This window comes from Setaria viridis, chromosome 7 (assembly GCF_005286985.2).
Source record: "Setaria viridis chromosome 7, Setaria_viridis_v4.0, whole genome shotgun sequence".
NCBI classification, from domain to species: domain Eukaryota; kingdom Viridiplantae; phylum Streptophyta; class Magnoliopsida; order Poales; family Poaceae; genus Setaria; species Setaria viridis.
The window spans coordinates 32,231,205-32,250,930 of NC_048269.2; the positions used below are offsets into that span (position 1 = coordinate 32,231,205).

The 19,726-nt window shown below is 48.6% G+C and overlaps 2 protein-coding genes across 2 annotated transcripts; one reads left to right on the forward strand and one right to left on the reverse strand.

The window, feature by feature from the left end:
• Window positions 1-10,310: 10,310 nt before the first annotated feature.
• On the forward strand, window positions 10,311-12,148 carry LOC117864892 (amino acid permease 3-like). The gene has a single exon (XM_072295076.1). The coding sequence runs from the start codon at window positions 10,970-10,972 to the stop codon at window positions 12,098-12,100; it is 1,131 nt and encodes a 376-aa protein (XP_072151177.1). The 5' UTR covers window positions 10,311-10,969; the 3' UTR covers window positions 12,101-12,148.
• Window positions 12,149-12,556: 408 nt separating this feature from the next.
• Window positions 12,557-16,073, reverse strand: LOC117865677 (aspartic proteinase Asp1). The gene is made up of 9 exons (XM_034749905.2): window positions 15,773-16,073; window positions 15,402-15,519; window positions 14,565-14,800; window positions 14,244-14,477; window positions 13,650-13,788; window positions 13,381-13,569; window positions 13,230-13,302; window positions 13,058-13,145; window positions 12,557-12,968 (listed from the first exon to the last, which is right to left on the reverse strand). The coding sequence occupies exons 1-9, from the start codon at window positions 15,937-15,939 to the stop codon at window positions 12,857-12,859; spliced, it is 1,356 nt and encodes a 451-aa protein (XP_034605796.1). The 5' UTR covers window positions 15,940-16,073; the 3' UTR covers window positions 12,557-12,856.
• Between the last annotated feature and the right edge of the window lie 3,653 nt (window positions 16,074-19,726).

Here is a 19,726-nt window from a genome sequence, read left to right on the forward strand (position 1 = left end):
TAATGCCTCTCTGAATAGCCATGCAATTTCAGTCAGTTCTTGCTTGCCAAGCGTTTTGCGGACCTTCATAAATTGAACAGACCCTTGCTGAGTATGAGAGGATGCGTGAGGAGAAAAAGAAGACCTTGGAGGCCTCAAAAACTGAGGAGAGGAAGGTCACTGCTGAAGAATTTAAGGGTTTGCAGATGTTGGAGAAAAAGAAGCTGGATGATGAGGAAGCTGTCATCAAGGTAGAAAAGGCTCAGCCTAAGGTTAAGGAGGCTAGCAAGAAGGACGAAAATCAGTGCTGCTGCAAAGGATGGCAAACCTAAGAAGGTATAAGGATTTCCTTAAAACACTGTATCTTTCTGGGTCAACTTGATGTGAGTACCAAATATTACTTTGACAAATTTTCAGGTTATCCTCCCCTGCTGAAACCTTGGGTACAGGCCACCAAGGCGTGTCAGTTACAATCAGGAAGATGGCTCTTCTGCTCGTAAGTCGCTTCAATGGCGGTTTCCAGGGTGGCAGCCGCGACAACAGCACCGAGCCCCAGGTCAACGGCTGGGCAGCCCAGAACGAAGCTGGCGGCCACAACGGCAATGGTGCTCCAAGGGGTGCCTACAATGGCCGAGGCGACGGTGCTCCAAGAGGTGACTACTCTGGCCACCGCGATCGGTATATGGGCAATGGCGGATATGGCTACGGAAGGGGCAATAGTGGATACGGCTATGGCAGGGCAGGGGCCACGGCGGGTACCAAGGCAATGGTGGCTACCACCACCAGCAGCAGCAGCAGCAGGGCGGTAACGTTGGCCGATACCAGCAGGAGCGCGCTAGCAATGGTGGCTACTACATGCAGAGGCGCCCAGGCAATGACAGGTACTATCAGCAGCGCCGCAATTTTGCGCCTGCCGCTGCGCCAGTCCTGGACGTCAAGGATATGTCCAAGTTCCCTGCGTTGCCTGTACCCGCGTCGGCTCGATCTGCTGCGCCGGCCTCTGCACCCGCGCCAGCCCCAGCTCAGGCCTCTGCACCCGCGGCCGCTCCGGCTCAGGCCTAGCTCTTCTGATTAGTTTCCCTTTTTAACTTTTGGGTGAGGATGGAGAGATGAACGAGGAAGGCCTCAAATTTTGTAACGGATGCTTTACTGTTTTATTCAGTTTCTTTTTGTTTCAGTAAATTTTGTTCTTGTTGATTTAAATTTGTCCACTCTCTTTCGAAAGCTTGTGCGTTTAGAATCTTTTTATGCTCTCTGCTATTTCTTTTCCAACGCTAAGGGATTTCATTGGGTGCAATAAGGTTTTTGTAGACTTTTTCCCAGAAACTTTGTGGGCACTTTCAGTTCTTCCCTGGGAGAAGCAAGAGTTTTCCGTGAGAGCCAGCCAAGTGCTATGGATTCTGGGAATTCAGTGATCTGTGCTAATTTGATAAGGTCTGTGACAGTTCCTAAAGTCAGAGGTACATAAATTTCACTTGTTCATTCTCCAATGTCCAACCTAACAGTGAAACAGACTTTGCTGGCTTAAACTTTCCGTAGCTGAAGAGATCTTCTGAGCTTTTTTTGAAAAGCTGCTGACTTTTCGCTTCTGAAAAGTAACACTAGATTTAGAAGTTGCGTTTAGCTTTCTGAACTTAAAAAACTACGAAAAACTCATAAAATTGAGCTTTTCAACTTCCCGTATAAACTCAGTTTTTCTGAGCTTCCAGCTTTTCGGAAGCTACACGAGAAGATCGTTATTTGTTTGAACTTATGACTTTTTACGCTGGGAAGATATCAGGAAGTTCAAACAGACAGAGCCTAACTCATTGTTATTGGCTTATTACGTAGAGGCTTTGATCTCTCTTCTAAATGGTGCGTTTTTTCTTTGCTTCTCGTTGCTGCCAAATTGAGCCAATGTGCATAAAAAGGATGCAATGATGCTAGGCTGGGGCATCCGCGTAGCATAGAAATTTGTATTTTTAACACCTCAAACACGTGACTTCTCATATTTGACAATCTAAAGATTAGCTTCGCAAATTTGACACCCACAACATTGACATATTGATTTACTTGATATTATGCCTCTTTAATGGTGAACGGACTAAACTACCCCTTACGTCTTTCCATCTCTGGTTCGATCAAATCAATCACCTTGAACGTCCGCGCCCAGAACGCCTCGCTCGGACGCGCCGCCGCCCGTGCCTAGAACGCCTCGCTCGGACACGCCGCCGCCCGCCTAGAACGCGTCGCGATAGCCTCACTCGGACGCGCCGCCGCCCGCCCAGAACGCGTCGCGGTACTGGTGCTTGCCGCCACCGATCTCGCTTCGTAGGTGCATCGGTTGCAAGGCATGGCAGCTAGCCACTGATCTCAAACGATGAAGACAGTGATGCCGACGAGCAGCGCCACCCACAGCAAGACGAAGAAGACCCAGTAGTGGGCGGCCAGGGCGTCGTGGACGTGTCCGTGGCAGGCGACGAGCATCCAGAGGACATTGTAGGTGCGGGAGGCGGTGAGGGAGCCCAGGAAGCAACCAGAGACGGCGACCGGCCGCGCTGGCACGAGCAGGGCCACCGTGGCCCTGAGCACCTGCGCGGATGCGGCTAGCAGCAGCTTCTCTGACGCGGCGCGCAGGCCCGCCGCCTCAGTGTCGGTCGGTGCGCAACTCCCCTGCAGTGGCAGAGAAATGTGATCGAACTAGAGATAGAGAGGTACGTAGATGACGCAAGGGACAGTTTAGTCCTTTCACGATCCAATAAATGGAAAAGGAGGAAATAAAATTATTAAAAAGGTATAATGTCAAGTAAATCAACGTGTCAATATTGTGGGTGTCAAATTTGCGAAGTCAATCTTTAGAGTGTCAAATATGCGAAGCCACGTGTGTTTTGGATGTCAAAAATATAAATTTCTCCGCGTAGCATAGCCTTGTTGTTGGAGTTTTTAAATCTATTGTATTAGCTGCTCTCAGTCGTATAAAACGCGGCGCCCCGTTGCTGTGCCGAACAAGCCAAATCCACCACCCACCGATCAGCGCCCGCCTTTTCGACTCGAGCCGACGAGAGAGGATCATCGAGGGTTTAGCTAGTAAGGCGGCGGTTTAGGGTTTCAGCCGCCTCCGCAATGGCCTCCAATAGCTTTGACCTGCTAGACCTCGCGGACGGCGAGTCCGGGGACGCCGCGGTGTCCGTCGTCGTCGGCAAGATTACCGAGGCCGACGCCGCCAAGCTCGCCAACGCCGCCGACCCGGCCACCCATGATGAGAAGCCCAAGTATTTCTCCTTCTACACCAAGCAGGGGTGGGCCCACTTGTATTCAATGGTATTCAAATGAATACCCATTATTTTTGCAAAAAAGTTCACATATATAATGTATACTAGCTATATGTATGGAAAAAATAAAAATAAAGAAGCTAACACAGGTATTTCACACAAAAAGGCCCACTGGATGGCAACTTCACTCTCCCTGGCCCATTTGCCCCCCACACCAACTGGCCCATTCTGCCCGCCCCCACTCAACCCGTCAGCCGGTCAGCGCCACCCCTCCACCCCCCAACCCACGCGTTCCAGGGAGAGGCCTGTTGACGGTCAGCGCCGCACACAGGTCATAGGGGCTCCACGCGAAACTAACCCTAGCGTCCGGCCGGCGGCGGGGAGCGAAATGCGGCGGCGCCCTAATCCCCTTCGGCTTCTACGCCCTGCAGCGGCGGCGGCAGGCGACCTGCGCGCAGCGCGCGGAGCGGTGGTGCCGCGGCGACCGGCAGGCCGGCGGCGGCTAGCGCCCAGCAGACGCGCTACTGGCCGACCTCCGCGTCTCAACTCTCACGGCGTCACGGCGAGACGGCGACAGGACTACTCGGCGAGACCCTGTGTCCCCGACCCGACAGTAATGTTCTATTCTTCCATTTGTAGGCATAGCTTTTCCTTCCAAGAAGCTCGTAACACAGAAATACTATATTGAAATACTAAATATGTACATCTCTGTTCATATGGAGAAATATTGTAGTACTGTTGAAAATTTCTTCCTATCTTTGATGAAAATATCATTGCTCAGCAAATGTGCTTTCCCTAAAATCGTTTAGGAGAACAATTATTTCAAGGAATAGTGCTGGAGAGATGAAAATCTCTGGCACAAGTCAGTCTCTCTTTTTCCCTCGTATGTTTGCTAAATTGAGCGATTGAATTAGCTTCGTATGTTTTTCTATTATATTGAGTCAGTCTCTCCTTAGTCTGTCAATTTTTTTCCTTACCATATGCAATTTTGAATACCCATAGTCCAAATCCTGCACCCGCCACTGACACCAAGATGCAGCACGACAGTGGTACGTACTATACCCACGTCTTCCGGTCCGCCTCGTCTAGATTAGATGATCGTGCTCGCCCTGGCTGGTTGGTTGTTGCCATCTCTTGCATGTCCTTGTTGGGTTGTTGTCATGTGGCTCGATGTAGATTCGTTCGTATTATTGATGGCTCAGTTCTTATGTTTCGCCTGTCAATCTATCAATCTATGTGTGTTGTTACTGATCGACTGGCATTATCTTATCACTAAGTAGAAAACTGACCTTCCATCCAACCCCTTTAGTCCCAGTTAACATTAGACCCGTGACTAAAGTACCTTTAGTTCCGGATCAAAAATGTACCACCGAAGGCCATAACGGTTAGAAATATCGCACCGACGGCCGCACCCTTTTGTCCCGGTTGAAATTAGCAATGGGACAAATCTTGGTAATTCCAACCGGGACAAGGGGGTCTTTGGTAATTCCAACCGGGACAAAGGGGGGTCTTTTTCCCGGTTGGAGTTTCTAACCGGGACAAAACACCCTTCCCACACAGCCCCCCTCTCTTCGCATTAATATCTTCTCCTCACACCAGCGCCTCCTCTCTCTCTCCCCTTTTCCTTATCCTCGCGCCTCCTCCCTCTCCTCCTCTCTCACGCAAATCTCCTCCTTATCTTCCTCTCCCGCCCCCTCCCCTCCCCTCCTTCTCTTCCTCTCCCGCCCCCTCCCCCTCTGCTACCCCTCCCCTTCCCCCTCTGCTCGCCCCTCATTGGCAGTGAGGAGCAGCAGTGGGGTGAGGGCAAGCGGCGGCACGTGGGCAGGTGGGCGGTGTAGAGCGGAGCGGCGCCAGCAGGGCGGAGCAGCGGCGGCGGAGCGGGACGGAGCGGAGCGGGCGGGCCCGACGGTGCGGTGCTGACGGAGCGGAGGCATGCGGTGGCGGGCGAGCGTGGGCGCGGGCGGAGGCGGGTGGGTGGAGGCGTAGGCGGGCGCGGGCGAGCGGCGGCCGGGCGGCGGTTGGCGCGGGTGGCCGGCGGGCGTGGGGCACGGTGGTTTTTATTTATTTATTTTCGAAACTTTTTAATCCCGGTTGGTAACACCAACCGGGACTAAGGGGGTCTTTAGGTGAATGACCCGGGACTAAAGAATCCCCCTTTATCTTGAAAAATTAATCCCAGATGGATTTTCGGGATCTTTGATCCCTACTGACCGGGACTAATACTGCTTTTTCCATATGGTTATCACAATGATCTCATGTGTGTATCGAGTTACTATTGGTTTAATTACATGGGCACTTTGTTGGATGCCATGCAGGTGTAAGAATATGTCGACAAGAGCTGAGAAAGTTGAGGCAGGCTCTGGGAAAACTGAGGGGGCAGGAAACAATTGGGGAATCGAATGAAGGCCGTCTCAACTCAAGGAGTTGTCAGATGAGGAAGAGAAACTCAAGCAGGAGGAAGCGAGACTGGTGCGGCAGAGAAAAGCTTTTTATAACGAGTATGGGATTCCTTCGGAGGAGGAGAAATTCAGCTACATTTTCCATGGTGCCAATGCAGATACTGCTGGCAGCAATTAGGGCCGCCCAATAATGTACATACAACACAAATATTTCACCCCAATAATTGGATACCTCGCTTGCACTTTCAGTAACTTCAGGAAACTGCTCAACTGCTTTCGTAACAAGTAATGTGGTGGAATATAGAACAACGAATTTGAGTTAGCCAAACATTACTGGAAAACTCGGCGAGTACTAATACAAGTTGATTTTTGACTCGGTACTAAGTGAGCATCAGTACCGGATTTAACGACTAGTTTCTCAGGAGCCTCCCGTAACCCCTTTGTACCGGTTGGGGGCTCCAACCAGTACTAAAGGTCACCCATTAGTACTGGGTGAAGTCTCCACCCGATACTAATGCGCCTGAGGACCTTTAGTAGTGGGTGGAGGTTCCACCCGTACTAATAGGTGACCTTTATTACCGGTTGGAACTCCAGTTGATACTAACTTCCCTCCTATAAATCATGCTTCTTCCTCCTCCTGGTCGAGCCATTTTCTCCAGCTCGGGCTTCCTCCATTCATGACGAAATAGGGGAGGTGCTGCCGGATTTTTGAACATTTCGTGGGGATTTCACTCATTCAAGTGTTCTAAAGGTTAGAAACTTCATCCTCCCTTGATACGTAGTTAGTATACTAAGTTTTATGCTTTAGAGCTAGAGTAATTTGTGATTTTTAGAATAAGGTACAGTGGAGAAATTTTTCATTAATATGCATGTGTTATTTAGAGCTCATATTTGTGATTTTTAGAATAAGGTATAATATTTTGGATGCTATATTTCGTATTAGTCAAAGAAATTGATATGAGGTTGGAGGAATAATTTCATAGTTTAGTCCTTTACAAATATGAGCTAAATAAATTGTGGGGAAAAGTATAGTTTGTTCATATTTTAGTCATTTGCAAATATGAGCGAGATAAATTGTGGTACATAGAGATAATAAGATGAAATAGAGGTATGTAATTAGTCATTTTTAGAATAAGCTATGATGGAGAAATTTTTTATTTATATGTTATGTTTGAGCTAAATAAATTGTGGAGAAAAATATAATTTGTTCATAATTTAGTCATTTGCAAATATGAGCCATAGTTTAGTTTACATAGAGATGGCTAGTGCTGATGGAGGTAGTGGTGATGGTGGGGGCGATCGTCGTTTCTCTCGCGGCAAGGAGAAAACCATAGTTGGTCCTCATGATAAGCTGAAGAAAATAAGCACGTGGGAGAGAGCAATGCTTCGTTATTTGGAAAGATGTCATGAAGATGCTGTTGCGGCGGGTCAATAATCTTTTTTTTTGTGGTTGTTATGCTCCACCGCCAGTCCTGAGGTTTTCAGGTCCACTAAGTACTACCGTCGCAGGAGGTACAAATAAACCACAGGATGAGGCTGGGTCAGCTAAACCTTCATCTTCGCCGCCTAATGATGCTTAAAGTCTTCCTAGATAGTACCCAGTTGATGGTTTGTCGTAGTGTATCGTGTTGTTTGGGTCTGAAATTTAAATTTGTGTATTTCTAGTTTAATGAAATTTGTATGATGTTGGTTATATTTCATGTATAATTCTATGGATGATCAGAATACCTTTGGTTCGGGAATACTTTGTAGATGGATCGGCAATGAATGTACAGCGCGGACAAACGCTCCATGGAGTACGTTAATGGCTTGTATGGTTTCCTCACTCTGGCAGAGTCCAACGAGCTGTTGTCATGTTTCATTTGTTGTCCATGCTAAATTTGAAAAAATGAGAAAGATTACTCGTTCACGCCCATACATAATCTTAAAAAATGCAAAACAGATCTTAAGACTCAAATATCTATGGATGCGAGTGGGCAGTAATTTTGGATCCCTGTTTTAATTAGTCCATTTCCATTACTTGCTTTGAATTTGAATTTCAGAAATTATTCAGATGAGTTTGGATCGACCCAACGGGGAAAAAACAGAGACCTTGCTTCGGTAGTTCCCTACTAGCAAGGTAGTATTGGGTATAGAAAAAAGTCCAAATCACTGCCTCCAAGTATAGCTGAAGTCCACAACACCTTCTAAACTATAAATCCGTTTATTTAACTCCTGAGTTTCAAAAACCAGCTTATTTTTAACCTTCGTTGCTCAACTAAACCGGTTTTCACCGCGCGGACATCGGTTTCATTCATTTTGACGATTCGATGGCCACGTCATCTCTTCTCTCCCATCCTGGCTGCCGTTCTCTCCTGCTTTCTTCTTCCATGGCAAAGCCAAAAGCAGAGAGCTTTGCACAGCTAGAATTATGTAATCTCTGCGTACAATCAGCAAGCCACAAGACAGCCCCCTCCCTGATCAACCGATGCCGCTCTTGTCAACTCAGACAGTGCATGCCTCGTCCCGTCCCGTCGGCCACAAACGCACCGCCTGCGCAGCTTGTGCACGCGCACCAGCATGTAGCACTACAAGCGAGCAGGAACCGCATGAACTTGCAAACTCTCACCAGAGGCATAAGCCAGCGAGGCGGCTGTGCGCACGATGCAGCTGCGGATGATGCTGTCGCGGCGCGTCGGCTGTGGCCCTCGTGACGCGGCCGAACGGGCAGGGGATCAGTGAATTGCTGGTCAGCGAGCTCACGGTGCTCGACTCCCGTCGGTGCCGCGTCCCCCGACGCTCCCGGTGCTACCGCTGCCACCGGAGAAAGTCATCCAGCCACATCCCGAGCAGCGATAATGGCCGGCCGGGCAGGCCTGGGGTTGCGAGTCGCGACCTTGCTTACCCAAGTGGTTCCCCTGCCGCGGCCTTTTCGTATGGCCGCTGCAGCCGCGTTGCCCCGCGCCGGCGACTTGACGACGGACCCGACCGACGAGGATGACGATGAAGCCATCGCGGCCGGGCGCAGGCAGCGGCAAGACCGACGAGGCAATATGCACGAAGAGGTCCACCTTGTCCTTACACCGTTGTCGTTATGGAGCATGACTGCATGAGCGACACCGCACGCAAGCCCATCCGCTCAGCCTCGGCCACCACATCGGCTATGATATCTGACATGAGCAGCCAAGCACTCTCCACGTGGTCAAAACCGGTTACAGTTGAGTGTTAAAGGTGAACTGATTTTGTAAATATAGGGGGTTAAGTAAACAGTTTTTGATGGGGTTACGTGGATTTTCATCGTAGTTGGAGGCAGTAATTTGGACTTTTTCTAAGGGCTTGGTAGGCTTCTTCCTCCTCAGAAATCTCTTCTCGTTCCTTGGCAAGCTCAGAGTCAACTCGGGCGTCAAAATAGACGAAATCAGACTCCATTGTACAGTTGTAAACGGTGCGAGGAGACTTGCCGATGTAGCTCATGATTCATGAAGTTAAGATAGGCGGCTTCGGTGGCTGCAGAGAAGTCGTCGATGGAGCTTACTGCATAGTATCCGGCTTCTGCAAGCTCCATGGCAACGCGGAGGTTGCAGTTAGTGAAAAGTAGAGGTACTCCACGGCGTCGTGCCCGGGAAACATGTAGCCGTACTTGGAGCAGAGGAGGACGGCTTGGCCGGTGACGGTGACGAACCTGTTCCGAAGCATCCGGTCAGTGCAGATCATGTCCACCGGCGGGCGGCGGCGACGGAACGCAGTCGTCATCGTCACCTGCTGGGCGGCGCGGCGTTCTCTTTTATGTAGTCGCACGGAGAGACATCGTGCTCCGCCGAGTCCCGACCCTGCGGCCACGGCGAGGCTGTCTTCTTCGAGGCGAGGTCAGCATCATCTTCTTCAGTCAGTTCAGGTATTAAGATTTCAGAGTCCTGAGTCCAGTCCTGGCAGCCACCATGGCGCATGCTCCGAACACCCGAGGGACGGCCGGCGTCGAGCCGGGGCGGGGTGCGAGCCAGGCGGAGAGAATAAGAGGCACCCATGGGACGGCCTGCGTCGGGCGGCGCTCCGGCGAGCCGCGGCGGAGGATTTGGATCGCGATCCGGAATTTCAAAAAGGCGCCCCTAAAACTTTTCAAATAGACCCCTAGTTTGGATCGCAATTATTGATCGCGATCCGAACATTTATAAAATACCCCCTAAATAATTACATACAGCCCCCTATTTTGGATCGCGATTATTTACGCCGATCCGGTTATTTGCAAACATGCCCCTGATTTCGGTCCGTCTCCTCCCCACGCATCCAGCGCCGCCGCCTCCAACCGTCGCCTGCGGCGGCGGCCGCCCTCTCTGCCCGCCTCGCCATTCAGAGCAGCACAGCCCCATCTAAACTCTCCACCCATCTGCACCTTCAGATGTATCCGACCGGACCCCAGCGGCACGCCATTCGTCGCGTGACTGAGCTCGCACCGGCGGGGAATTCCAGCATGGGCAAGCTCCGAAGGTGGCGCCGCGGCGGCTCCGGGACGTGATTGTGCCGGCTGCTCATCAGGAACGTGCAGCAGGTCCGGGCACTCGTGGATGGGCAAACCGTCTCGAGCACCTCCACTCCCGGTGTCGATCAGAGCCTGATGGAGATCCTAAACTGCCGGCTTCGATTGATAATGGGGAATTGCCTTCTTCATCCAGGAAGAAGAAGCAGGGAAGCTTTGGATGCTGGTGGTAGTGGCCTAGTAGTGTGGAGTTCAGCCCACGGGGGGTAGCGGCGCCGCTACGAAACCGCACAACCGGAACCTCGTTTGTTTGGATGAACAAATGGAAAGAAGACTAGGAATTCTAATTCTATTCCGACTCGATTCGCGCTAGTGATCAATCGATCGGATGGATGCAACCTGGCAACGTCGGATTTTCCTTCCTTGTCCGACTAGGTGTGTGCCGACGACGAGGGGCCGGGCCGCCCTCCATTTATACCCCCCACCCTTACCCTTCTTCAATCAATGCACAACAAGCGATCACGTTCGCACGCATAGACCAATCCTTCTCGCCGCCGCCGCCGCCTTCGCGCGACAGTATGGTGTCCATCACGGAGGTGTCCGAGGTGTCCCTGGAAGCCGGCAACCTGGCCGAGTTCTCGGCGACGCTCGACGACGACGGCCACCCGCGCCGCACGGGGACGGTCCTCAGGGCCAGCGCGCACATCGTCACGGCCGTCATCGGCTCCGGAGTGCTCTCCCTCCCCTGGGCGGTGGCGCAGCTCGGCTGGGCGGCGGGGCCCCCGGTCATGCTCGTCTTCGGCGGCGTCATGTAGTACACCTCCACGCTGCTCGCCGACTGCTGCCGCGCCGGGGACCCCGCCACGGGGCGGCGGAGCTACTCCTACATGGAGGCCGTCCGCGCCATCCTCGGCGGCGCCAAGGTCACCTTCTGCGGCGTCGTCCAGTACGTCAACCTCGCCTCCATCGCCGTCGGATACACCATCGCCGTCGGATACACCATCGCCGCCTCCATCAGCATGCAGGCCGTCTGGAGGGCCAACTGCTTCCACGCCCGGGGCCACGCCGCCGCGTGCAAGAGCTCCAGCGTGCCCTACATGATCGCCTTCGGGGCCGTGCAGATCGTCTTCTCGCAGATTCCCAACTTCGACCAGATCAAGTGGCTCTCCATCGTCGCCTCCGTCATGTCCTTCACCTACTCGGGCATCGGGCTCGGCCTCGCCGTCGCGCAGGCCGTGGCGAACGGCGCGTTCCGGGGCACCCTCACCGGCGTCGCCGTCGGCGCGGGGCTCACCGTGGCGCAGAAGGTGTGGCGCACGCTGCAGGCGCTGGGCAACATCGCCTTCGCCTACTCCTTCTCCAACGTGCTCATCGAGATCCAGGACACCATCAAGGCGCCGCCGCCGTCGGAGGCGGCGGTCATGAAGAAGGCCACGGCGGTCAGCATCGCCACCACCACGGCGTTCTACACGCTGTGCGGCTGCATGGGCTACGCGGCCTTCGGGAACGCGGCGCCGGACAACCTCCTCACCGGCTTCGGCTTCTACGAGCCCTTCTGGCTCGTCGACGCCGCCAACGCCGCCATCGTCGTGCACCTCGTCGGCGCGTACCAGGTCTTCTGCCAGCCCATCTTCGCCTTCGTCGAGAGCCGGGCCGCCGCCGCGTGGCCGGACAGCGCCTTGGTCACCAAGGAGCTCCGCCTGGGGCCCTTCGCCCCCTCCGCGCTCCGCCTGGCGTGGCGGTCGGCGTTCGTGTGCCTCGCCACCGTCGTCGCCATGGCGCTGCCCTTCTTCGGCAGCATCGTCGGCCTGATCGGCGCCTTCTCCTTCTGGCCGCTCACCGTCTACTTCCCCGTCGAGATGTACATCAAGCAGCGCGCCGTGAAGCGCGGCAGCACCAAGTGGATCTGCCTCAAGGCGCTCGCCGCCGTGTGCCTCGTCCTATCGGCCGCCGCCGTAGCAGGGTCCATCGCCGGCTTCGTCAGCGCATTCAAGGTCTTCCGACCATTCAGTGGCTAACCTGGCATGGAGGCCGGAACAGCTTGTTGCTGTTTAGTACTAGTAGTAGCTGCTAGACTTTTGTTCTTGTGAGTTGTAAGTAAGTTGTAACCCACAGATGTTATTACATCTACAATTTGATGAGATTTTTCATACAATTCTTGATCCTCACTTGGAGCTCGCGATTCTAATTAGAACCTATTGCCTATATATAGTGCAACTATTATACAACAAATAAAACAAACATAATGATTCAGTAATACCAAAAACAAACAGTTTTCTGCAACAAACAAGGTGATCTCTGGTAGTTTAAGTACAGTACAAGTTTACCCTGCTACTCCTGGTCCTGAGAGCATAATAGGACACAAACACATCGTTTCCAGGGCTCACTCTGCACTCAACGCCCCTGAAGATTCAGGCAACACACATACAAGCTGCTGTCTGCGTATCATACAGTCCTTGAATCATTTTGGCCACTAATACAACCCATATTTGTCTTGTTTATATATGCAATTTCAAAGCACCTGGGACAGGAGTATTACATCAATACAACACCAAGTAATGAATGCACAAAGAAAAACTCGAAAATATTATACTGAATACATGTCCGTGGTCATTATATTTCATATGAACATTATGATGTTTACATGTGACGCTTTTCCTTTTCCTAAAGAATACATGCTCCTAACCCTTTGTTCAGCCTCGTCCCCCTGTCCCCCAGATGACCATTCTTCTATTCTTTCATCGCTCTAGTGGGCAGTGGCCTTCAGTTGGTAATTACACTATATTCGAGCGGTAATAGGCTGGGCAATCTTCATTCGGGAGACCAATGATCCCAGGGAACTGGGGCCAACAATAACCTTCCTCAAACCCATGAATGGTATTGTCGCTGTTCGAATAAATAGAAATGAATTAAGGGTATGTATGTTCACTGTACAGGGGGTGTGAAATGATCACAGAAGGGCAGAGGATCCAAACTTGGGGATTCTATCACAGGGTGCACGAATCCATCCAATTTGCCCTCTCTCATTGTCATATATCACCATCTGATCCTGCATGGTAATGTCTGCAAGAGAAGACAAAAGAATACCAATTGTTATGCTGAGTCATGGACTTCTGAAATTAGATTGGTTTTGCCTGAACATCCTACCTCCAAGAATGTTCAGATCCTTGAGACCAACTTCCGATCCGTTGAGGATGCCCAAACATGCATTCCCATATTTCTGACACAATATAGAAACAGATTTTAGCAAACAATAACTTAATGTCACTGCCTATTCATGGAGGAAAGCAATACTTACAGTGACAATGAGGTAGTTTTCAGGAGGGATCTCCATGAGTGCTTTCTTGCCATTGGCAAAGCTCAAAACCAATGATTTGAACTCCTTTTTGACATCAAGCACAGATTTGAATGGTTTCTTCCCTTTCCAGCAGAGAGGCAGGGAGGGATCAGATACCTCTTTCAGAGTCCTGCTTAGACCACCCTTAAGCTGCAAGAGCAAAACCTCATTAGCTCCATGTTTGTTCATGTGTCATGTGGTGCTACAAGAGATTTGTTTTTGAAATTTACCGCGCTGACAAGCGCTTGATATGGCTGTGCAGCAAAGTAGGTGAATGAGCTGCCGCTATCAAAAACTACTTCCATTGGCCTCACGCCTAGTGACCGGCCACCAAAGTACAGACTTGCTGAACCAGGGGAGTAGTAATTCCTGGAAATACAAGGTAATGTCAAACTAGAACAATGATTCATTAAATAGAAGGTTATGCGAAATTGAATGGTAAAAAGTAAGGCCAAAATTTTATAATAGCATACATGTTGAGAGATTCCACATGATCAAAGTTCAAAACACTCAACTCAAAAAAGTGTATATAAAATAACAAGAAAACTGATTCACCAGGATTGGCTATTTATAATTTTTATGTACGAAATATGCAAATGTTGGTGATCCCAAGAAAATTCAGCATGTCAATATGTCTAGTACACAGTTAACTTGTTAAAATAATTCCCACATTAGCAATGATTAAGCACTGATGTTTAACATCACTACTGAAACACCAAAATCATCACCTACTTATTTACGTGCAAAGTTGCAAACAAGAAACCTCATTCCCTCTGGCATTTCAGATGAAACAATAAATAAAATTCAAGGATGATAGTGCTCACCGGAAGGCACTTCGAGCCATGGGAGCCCATGTTGCACGCGAATAAGGCACAAGATCATCCCCAAAGAAGAGGAACCCCCCTCCTCTTAGGCTTAGGCAGTGGCCAACCACGTTCTTTGAGATCCCATGCTTCTTGAGCTGTGAAAGTAGACTAATTGATCCGCTCCCAAGCCCAAGCACTCCATCAGTGGGCGACACCTCGCTGCTGCTGCCCACCTGTTGGTCATACCCACACCTGTGCAAATGGAATTAACCACAAAACACCAATTAAAGCATCTCATTTGTGAAGATGTACACTGATCACAAGATGCAAGTAGCATACCCAAACGCAAGACTAGGGCGGACAACAGAGGAGTTTGCAAGGCGGAGCGCAAAGCTGTCGTTGACGAGCACGCCGATGGATGACCCCTGATCAGCATACCTAATCTCATAGTCACATTGCTGATGAGGTGAGTCACATTTGTGCCTGCCGGATAGTCCACCGTGGAGGGATGCACACAACTGATCCACGCAGGGCACCAGCTTGTTCTTTATTGGTCGGTAGAGTGGGTGTGGCACCTGTACCAACCATTAACATGATAGGAAACATCAAAAGTCTATTCCAATTTCCAAGCTGAAGCTATACTAAGCTTGGCATTTAATTTGAAATGCTGGGCTAGAAGGAAATAGCATATTTCATCAGTGATGTAATGCAAGGCTAGGGAATGACCTGACAACAAATCTTGAAATGGAAACCAAGTCTGAATGAAACAAAACTAACTTTTCCTGAACTGAACTGATTGCCATTTATAGACTAATGAAACAAAATTAACTTTTTTGTTTCTTTTTCCTGTTCCTTTCCTTTTCTCTTTTCTTTTCTTTTTTCTTTTGCCTGCACTTACTTTTTCGTTCGAAAGCTGAAAAGTAAGGCCAAACTAGCACAAGGTGATGCCCAAAAGATAAAAGGACATTTCTAGCACAAGTATCAATAAACCAATCAATCAAGGTAAAAAAACTTTGGGCCAAAATAATGTCGAGACCCAACGATGGACCTTGAACTAACACAAGTACCTAGACCAGAACCAATCTGCAGACGTGTCCCGATAGCAACTCATGATGGAAACATCCCACTGCCGGCCTGAATCGGAAGTCAGAGAAGCCGATGGGAACCGAATGGTACCTTGTTGCAGCTGACGCAGGGCGCGTCGCACTGCAGCCAGGTGAGATCGCTGCCGGTGTCGACGTCCAGGAAGTATGGCCTCGACGGGTTGCCGATGTTCATGGACACGTAGTACAAGCTGCGAAGAAAACGAAAAAGATCAAAAAGAAATTCTCAGAAAAACTTAATCTCACACATCAAGGCTAATAAACAATACTACTGATGCTCCAGGGAGAAGGGAGCAATGGGCACGGAAACTGGGAGTCCCTGGATGGGACCAAAGGTTGCAATCAGTTGATTAGTTCCTCGTGGCTCTTGGAGTCAGCCGAGGGGAATGGGCAGAAACGGATGGCTCCACGGGGACAGAAACAGAGGGAGAAGGGGGGGCGCACCCGTGCGGGTAGACGTCGCCGTAGAGCGGGAAGATGGCGGAGGACGACTCCGGCTCCTTGCCCGCGCCGGACGGCCCGCCCCTCAGCGGTTTGTCCCCGCTCACCGCCGACGCCAGGAGCAGCACCAGAAGCACGAGGCCGGCGGGGGGGGCCCACCTCGGAGCCATGGGTGGGAACAAGACAGAGCTGGGAGCAGGGGAGGCAGCCTCTTGTCCTCTCCCCCCTTTTCTCCTGAAATCTTTTTCTTTTTTTTTTCTCCCCAGCTGTGAGAGAATCGATGGCGGAGGGTGGTGTGGGGAAGGGGCTGGACGGCTGGTTTTTATAGGGAGGAAGATGGAGCTGTGTGTTGTGCAGTGCAGTGGAAGTTTCCCCTTATCTTCCCCTTCCCCTGGGGAAAGTCTTTCTTGGATTTGTTGCAGCAGCAAGGAACAAAAAGATGCAATGGAAGGAACTTTCAGTTAACTACTATATCCCCTTTTCCAGGGTCCTTTCTGATGGGCCTTTTCAGCTTCATTCATCACTCATCTAGGCAAAGGCAAACCTCAGCATGGAAAGGGAGGAATGGGGGTCAAGGAACAGTGACTGCTGTGTTGATTGTTTGTGGGGAGAAAGGAAAGGTATTGCCTTGCTCATCGGCTTTGCATCATTTTTTAGAGCGCGCAGGTAGTGCAGACGAATTCAGAAAATGTGTTACTGTTCAGAAAAAACAGTTGCAGTACTTACTCTGCAGAGCATTTTTTCAAAAAAAAAACCTTATGTTCGTTTTTATATTATTTTTATCTCGTAATATATTATAAATATATAATTCTAAAAATAAAAAATAACTAAGATGCATTTTTATCAAGGTGCTAGTATCACCCGACATTTTTTTGTTTTGGTACATTTTTTTTACAAATAAAAAACATTCTTTGTGTTTAGAAATGGAAAAAAAGGAACTTATCGTTGTATAAAATCCGAATTCATATCTGAATTCATTTTAAAATATAGTTACAAATGCCAAAACTGCAACAATTGAAACTCACATGTTAAAGAAGTATTTCCAAATATGAATATAATGGTACTAAAACCATCACGTACTCAAGCACCTCCATTATTCCTAAATTGCGTCGAGGAAAGGAAACATCGAGTGCTGGAAGTGCCTAATACACACACTAGTGTTGTTTAGCTTTTCGGCCTTTTTATTGAGTGTGCACGGCTACTGCGATACCTCTCATGCATGTCCTTGGGAACTTGCAGCGCCGGGCAAAACACACAATATGAACGCACTTGACTTCATCATGTAGTGGGGATTAACAAAAATGATTGTCATTTTCACATGGAAGGAAAGATAGGAGATGTTGGTAGCACCGTTGCACGTCCCTGTCCAAGTGGTACGGACGACGGGCCTGCTGCGTCTCAACTTGCTGTCGGGTGACAGTTGACTCAAACAAGTCTTCCTCCTTACAGTAACATCCCCCAACACACACACACACAAACTTGGATAAAGTTGATGGGCGCCTTCGAGGTGGAGTGGTAGCTCCCGGCAGTTACCTTGAACTTGCTGCTAAAATAGAACTGGCCTTCTTTTGTTTTTCTTTGAGAAATATGTAACCGGGCACTCTCATGGCAACACATCAAATGCGGAATGCCCCCGTTTGATAGCATGGTCACTTGAGAAGGATGGCAAAAATGGAATAAATTCCTTGCAAAAAAATGGAATAAATGGGGATTGCATTTTCTTCTTTGTTGTCAGATGAAACAACACAAGACCCCTGTGATAAAAATCTTGTTGACTCGACGACTTTGACTTGACTTTGACCGTACGTATTACACGATGCGTGTTGCGTTTCTGGTGCTGTTATTTTGGGCTTTGGAGCACAGGCGCGGTTATATATCACCAGAGGCGACAAATCTGCGTTCGTCACCTTCTAACTGGCGGCACCCGCGTCCGTCCGCACAATAAATAGTGGGCCGGCGTGTTTTCAGTGGCCGGACATAATAATTAGCGCATCTACGTCCTGTTGGGGATTGTTAGGGATCGTCCAAAATAACGTTTAACCTCGAGGTCGTGCGAGTCGCAACCTGTTTCACTTTCGGGTCAAAACCTCTAACCTCGGGCAGGTCCCAAAGCGCGAGAGCTTCGGGTGAAACCTAAGGAAGGATATCCCGCCGTTTCGTAACCTCTATCTCATTCGCTAATAAAAATGACTTCATCTTTCCAAATGAGTCATGTCTGTGCAGGATGATAAGAGGGGAACACCTGAGGATGAGCTACCGATGTGCGAAGCCAAACAGAGGTGAAGAAGCACCCGAAGCCAGGGCGAGCTCTCTGTGTCGAAGCCATGAGAACCTGGAAGGACCCCTGAGGCAGTTGTACCCTTCAAAGCATCCGAAGCCACGTCGAACTTCGGATGTGAAGCCAGCTCGCCCATCGACGTAAACGACTAGGAAGCGTGATTTGCGGGACCATGTGAGAACGCAGATCATGAGGCTGTCGGGTAACGAAGAAAATGTGACACTTTTATGACCAATTTGTAACGCATATTCCAGGAATGTAGTGGTTAAGAATGGGTAAATGAGTCATGTCAAAAAGTTGCCTCGGGCACTATAAAAAGATAGCCTTGCCTCATTATAAACGACATGTAAATTGGTACGTTAGCCACCTAAAATTCATCCTTCGGATCGACGTCAAGAGGATTGCACGTTTCGATTCTATTCCGTATAGCGTTGTGCTCCGAATAAAGATCTGGCCAATACGTCCGTTGACTGTTTTAAACTGCAATCAGACATGGCGTACTGTCCAATAAAAAAACCAAGTTGCTCTGTACCGGTTGCCCTAAAAAAAGATAGAATGGATGCATACATGCACAAAAGACAAAAAGTGATGATATCACCCGTATGCATACGAATCGGAAGTTTAAAAAAGTCATAAATTTTACACCGAGCATCAAAACTAAATTTCGATTGCACAATTGAGTTTCTTACAATAAAACCTTCACAACAAGATCCCACTTGACTATATTTCGATAGATTTTTTTATTCGCATTTTTTAATCAAGGTTACATATTTTCTGAGAGCACGTACACGTGAAAAAAAATTTACAAACTCATGGAACAAAACAATCAGACGCATCGAACAGATTATACAAACTCACGAGACAAAAAACATGTACCCACATGCATGCAGTTTTGAAATTTTAAATGGTCAAAAATCATAAACCAAGCATCCAAATTGGATTCCGATTGCACCACTGAATTTCTTTTGACAACATTTCAAAATAAAATCACACTTGATTATGTTTGGATAAAAAAATTTAAAACTATTTTTTAATACAAAATATTAGTTTTGATTACAGTGAACAAACACTTAAATACCTAGAACAAGTGATTGTCTAATGCGAACAAAAAACATAACACAATGAACAAATGATTATAAACAACGAATAAAATGTTGAACATTAGGAGATTGTATGATGCAAATAAAAGAGATGTACAAATAATAATATACTCAAACAAAAGATTAAAATTTGATATTGTAAAAAAATAGTAGAATATGAGCATCAAGTTGAAAGATTTTTTTCAGATACATATATCTGGAACAAGTTATATGAACTAAGGGAAAAAATTTATACTCATAGAACAAATTAAATGAACTCACAGTACAAAAATAGTACATCTGGAACAAATTATATGAACTAACTGATCAAAATAATAGTACACATTGAACAAATTATATAAACTAACGGAACAAAAGATTGAACAAATAGTAGGAACTCATATAACAAGTATTTACACACGTAGAACACATTATATAGACTCACCGAATAAAAAATTGTACACTTGAAACAAATGCATTTTGGACATATAACACGTGGAACAAATTCTACAAACTCATAGAACAAAATAATCAGACGCATCGAACAAATTATACGAACTCATAGAAAAATGTATACCCATATCCATGCAATTTTAAAAT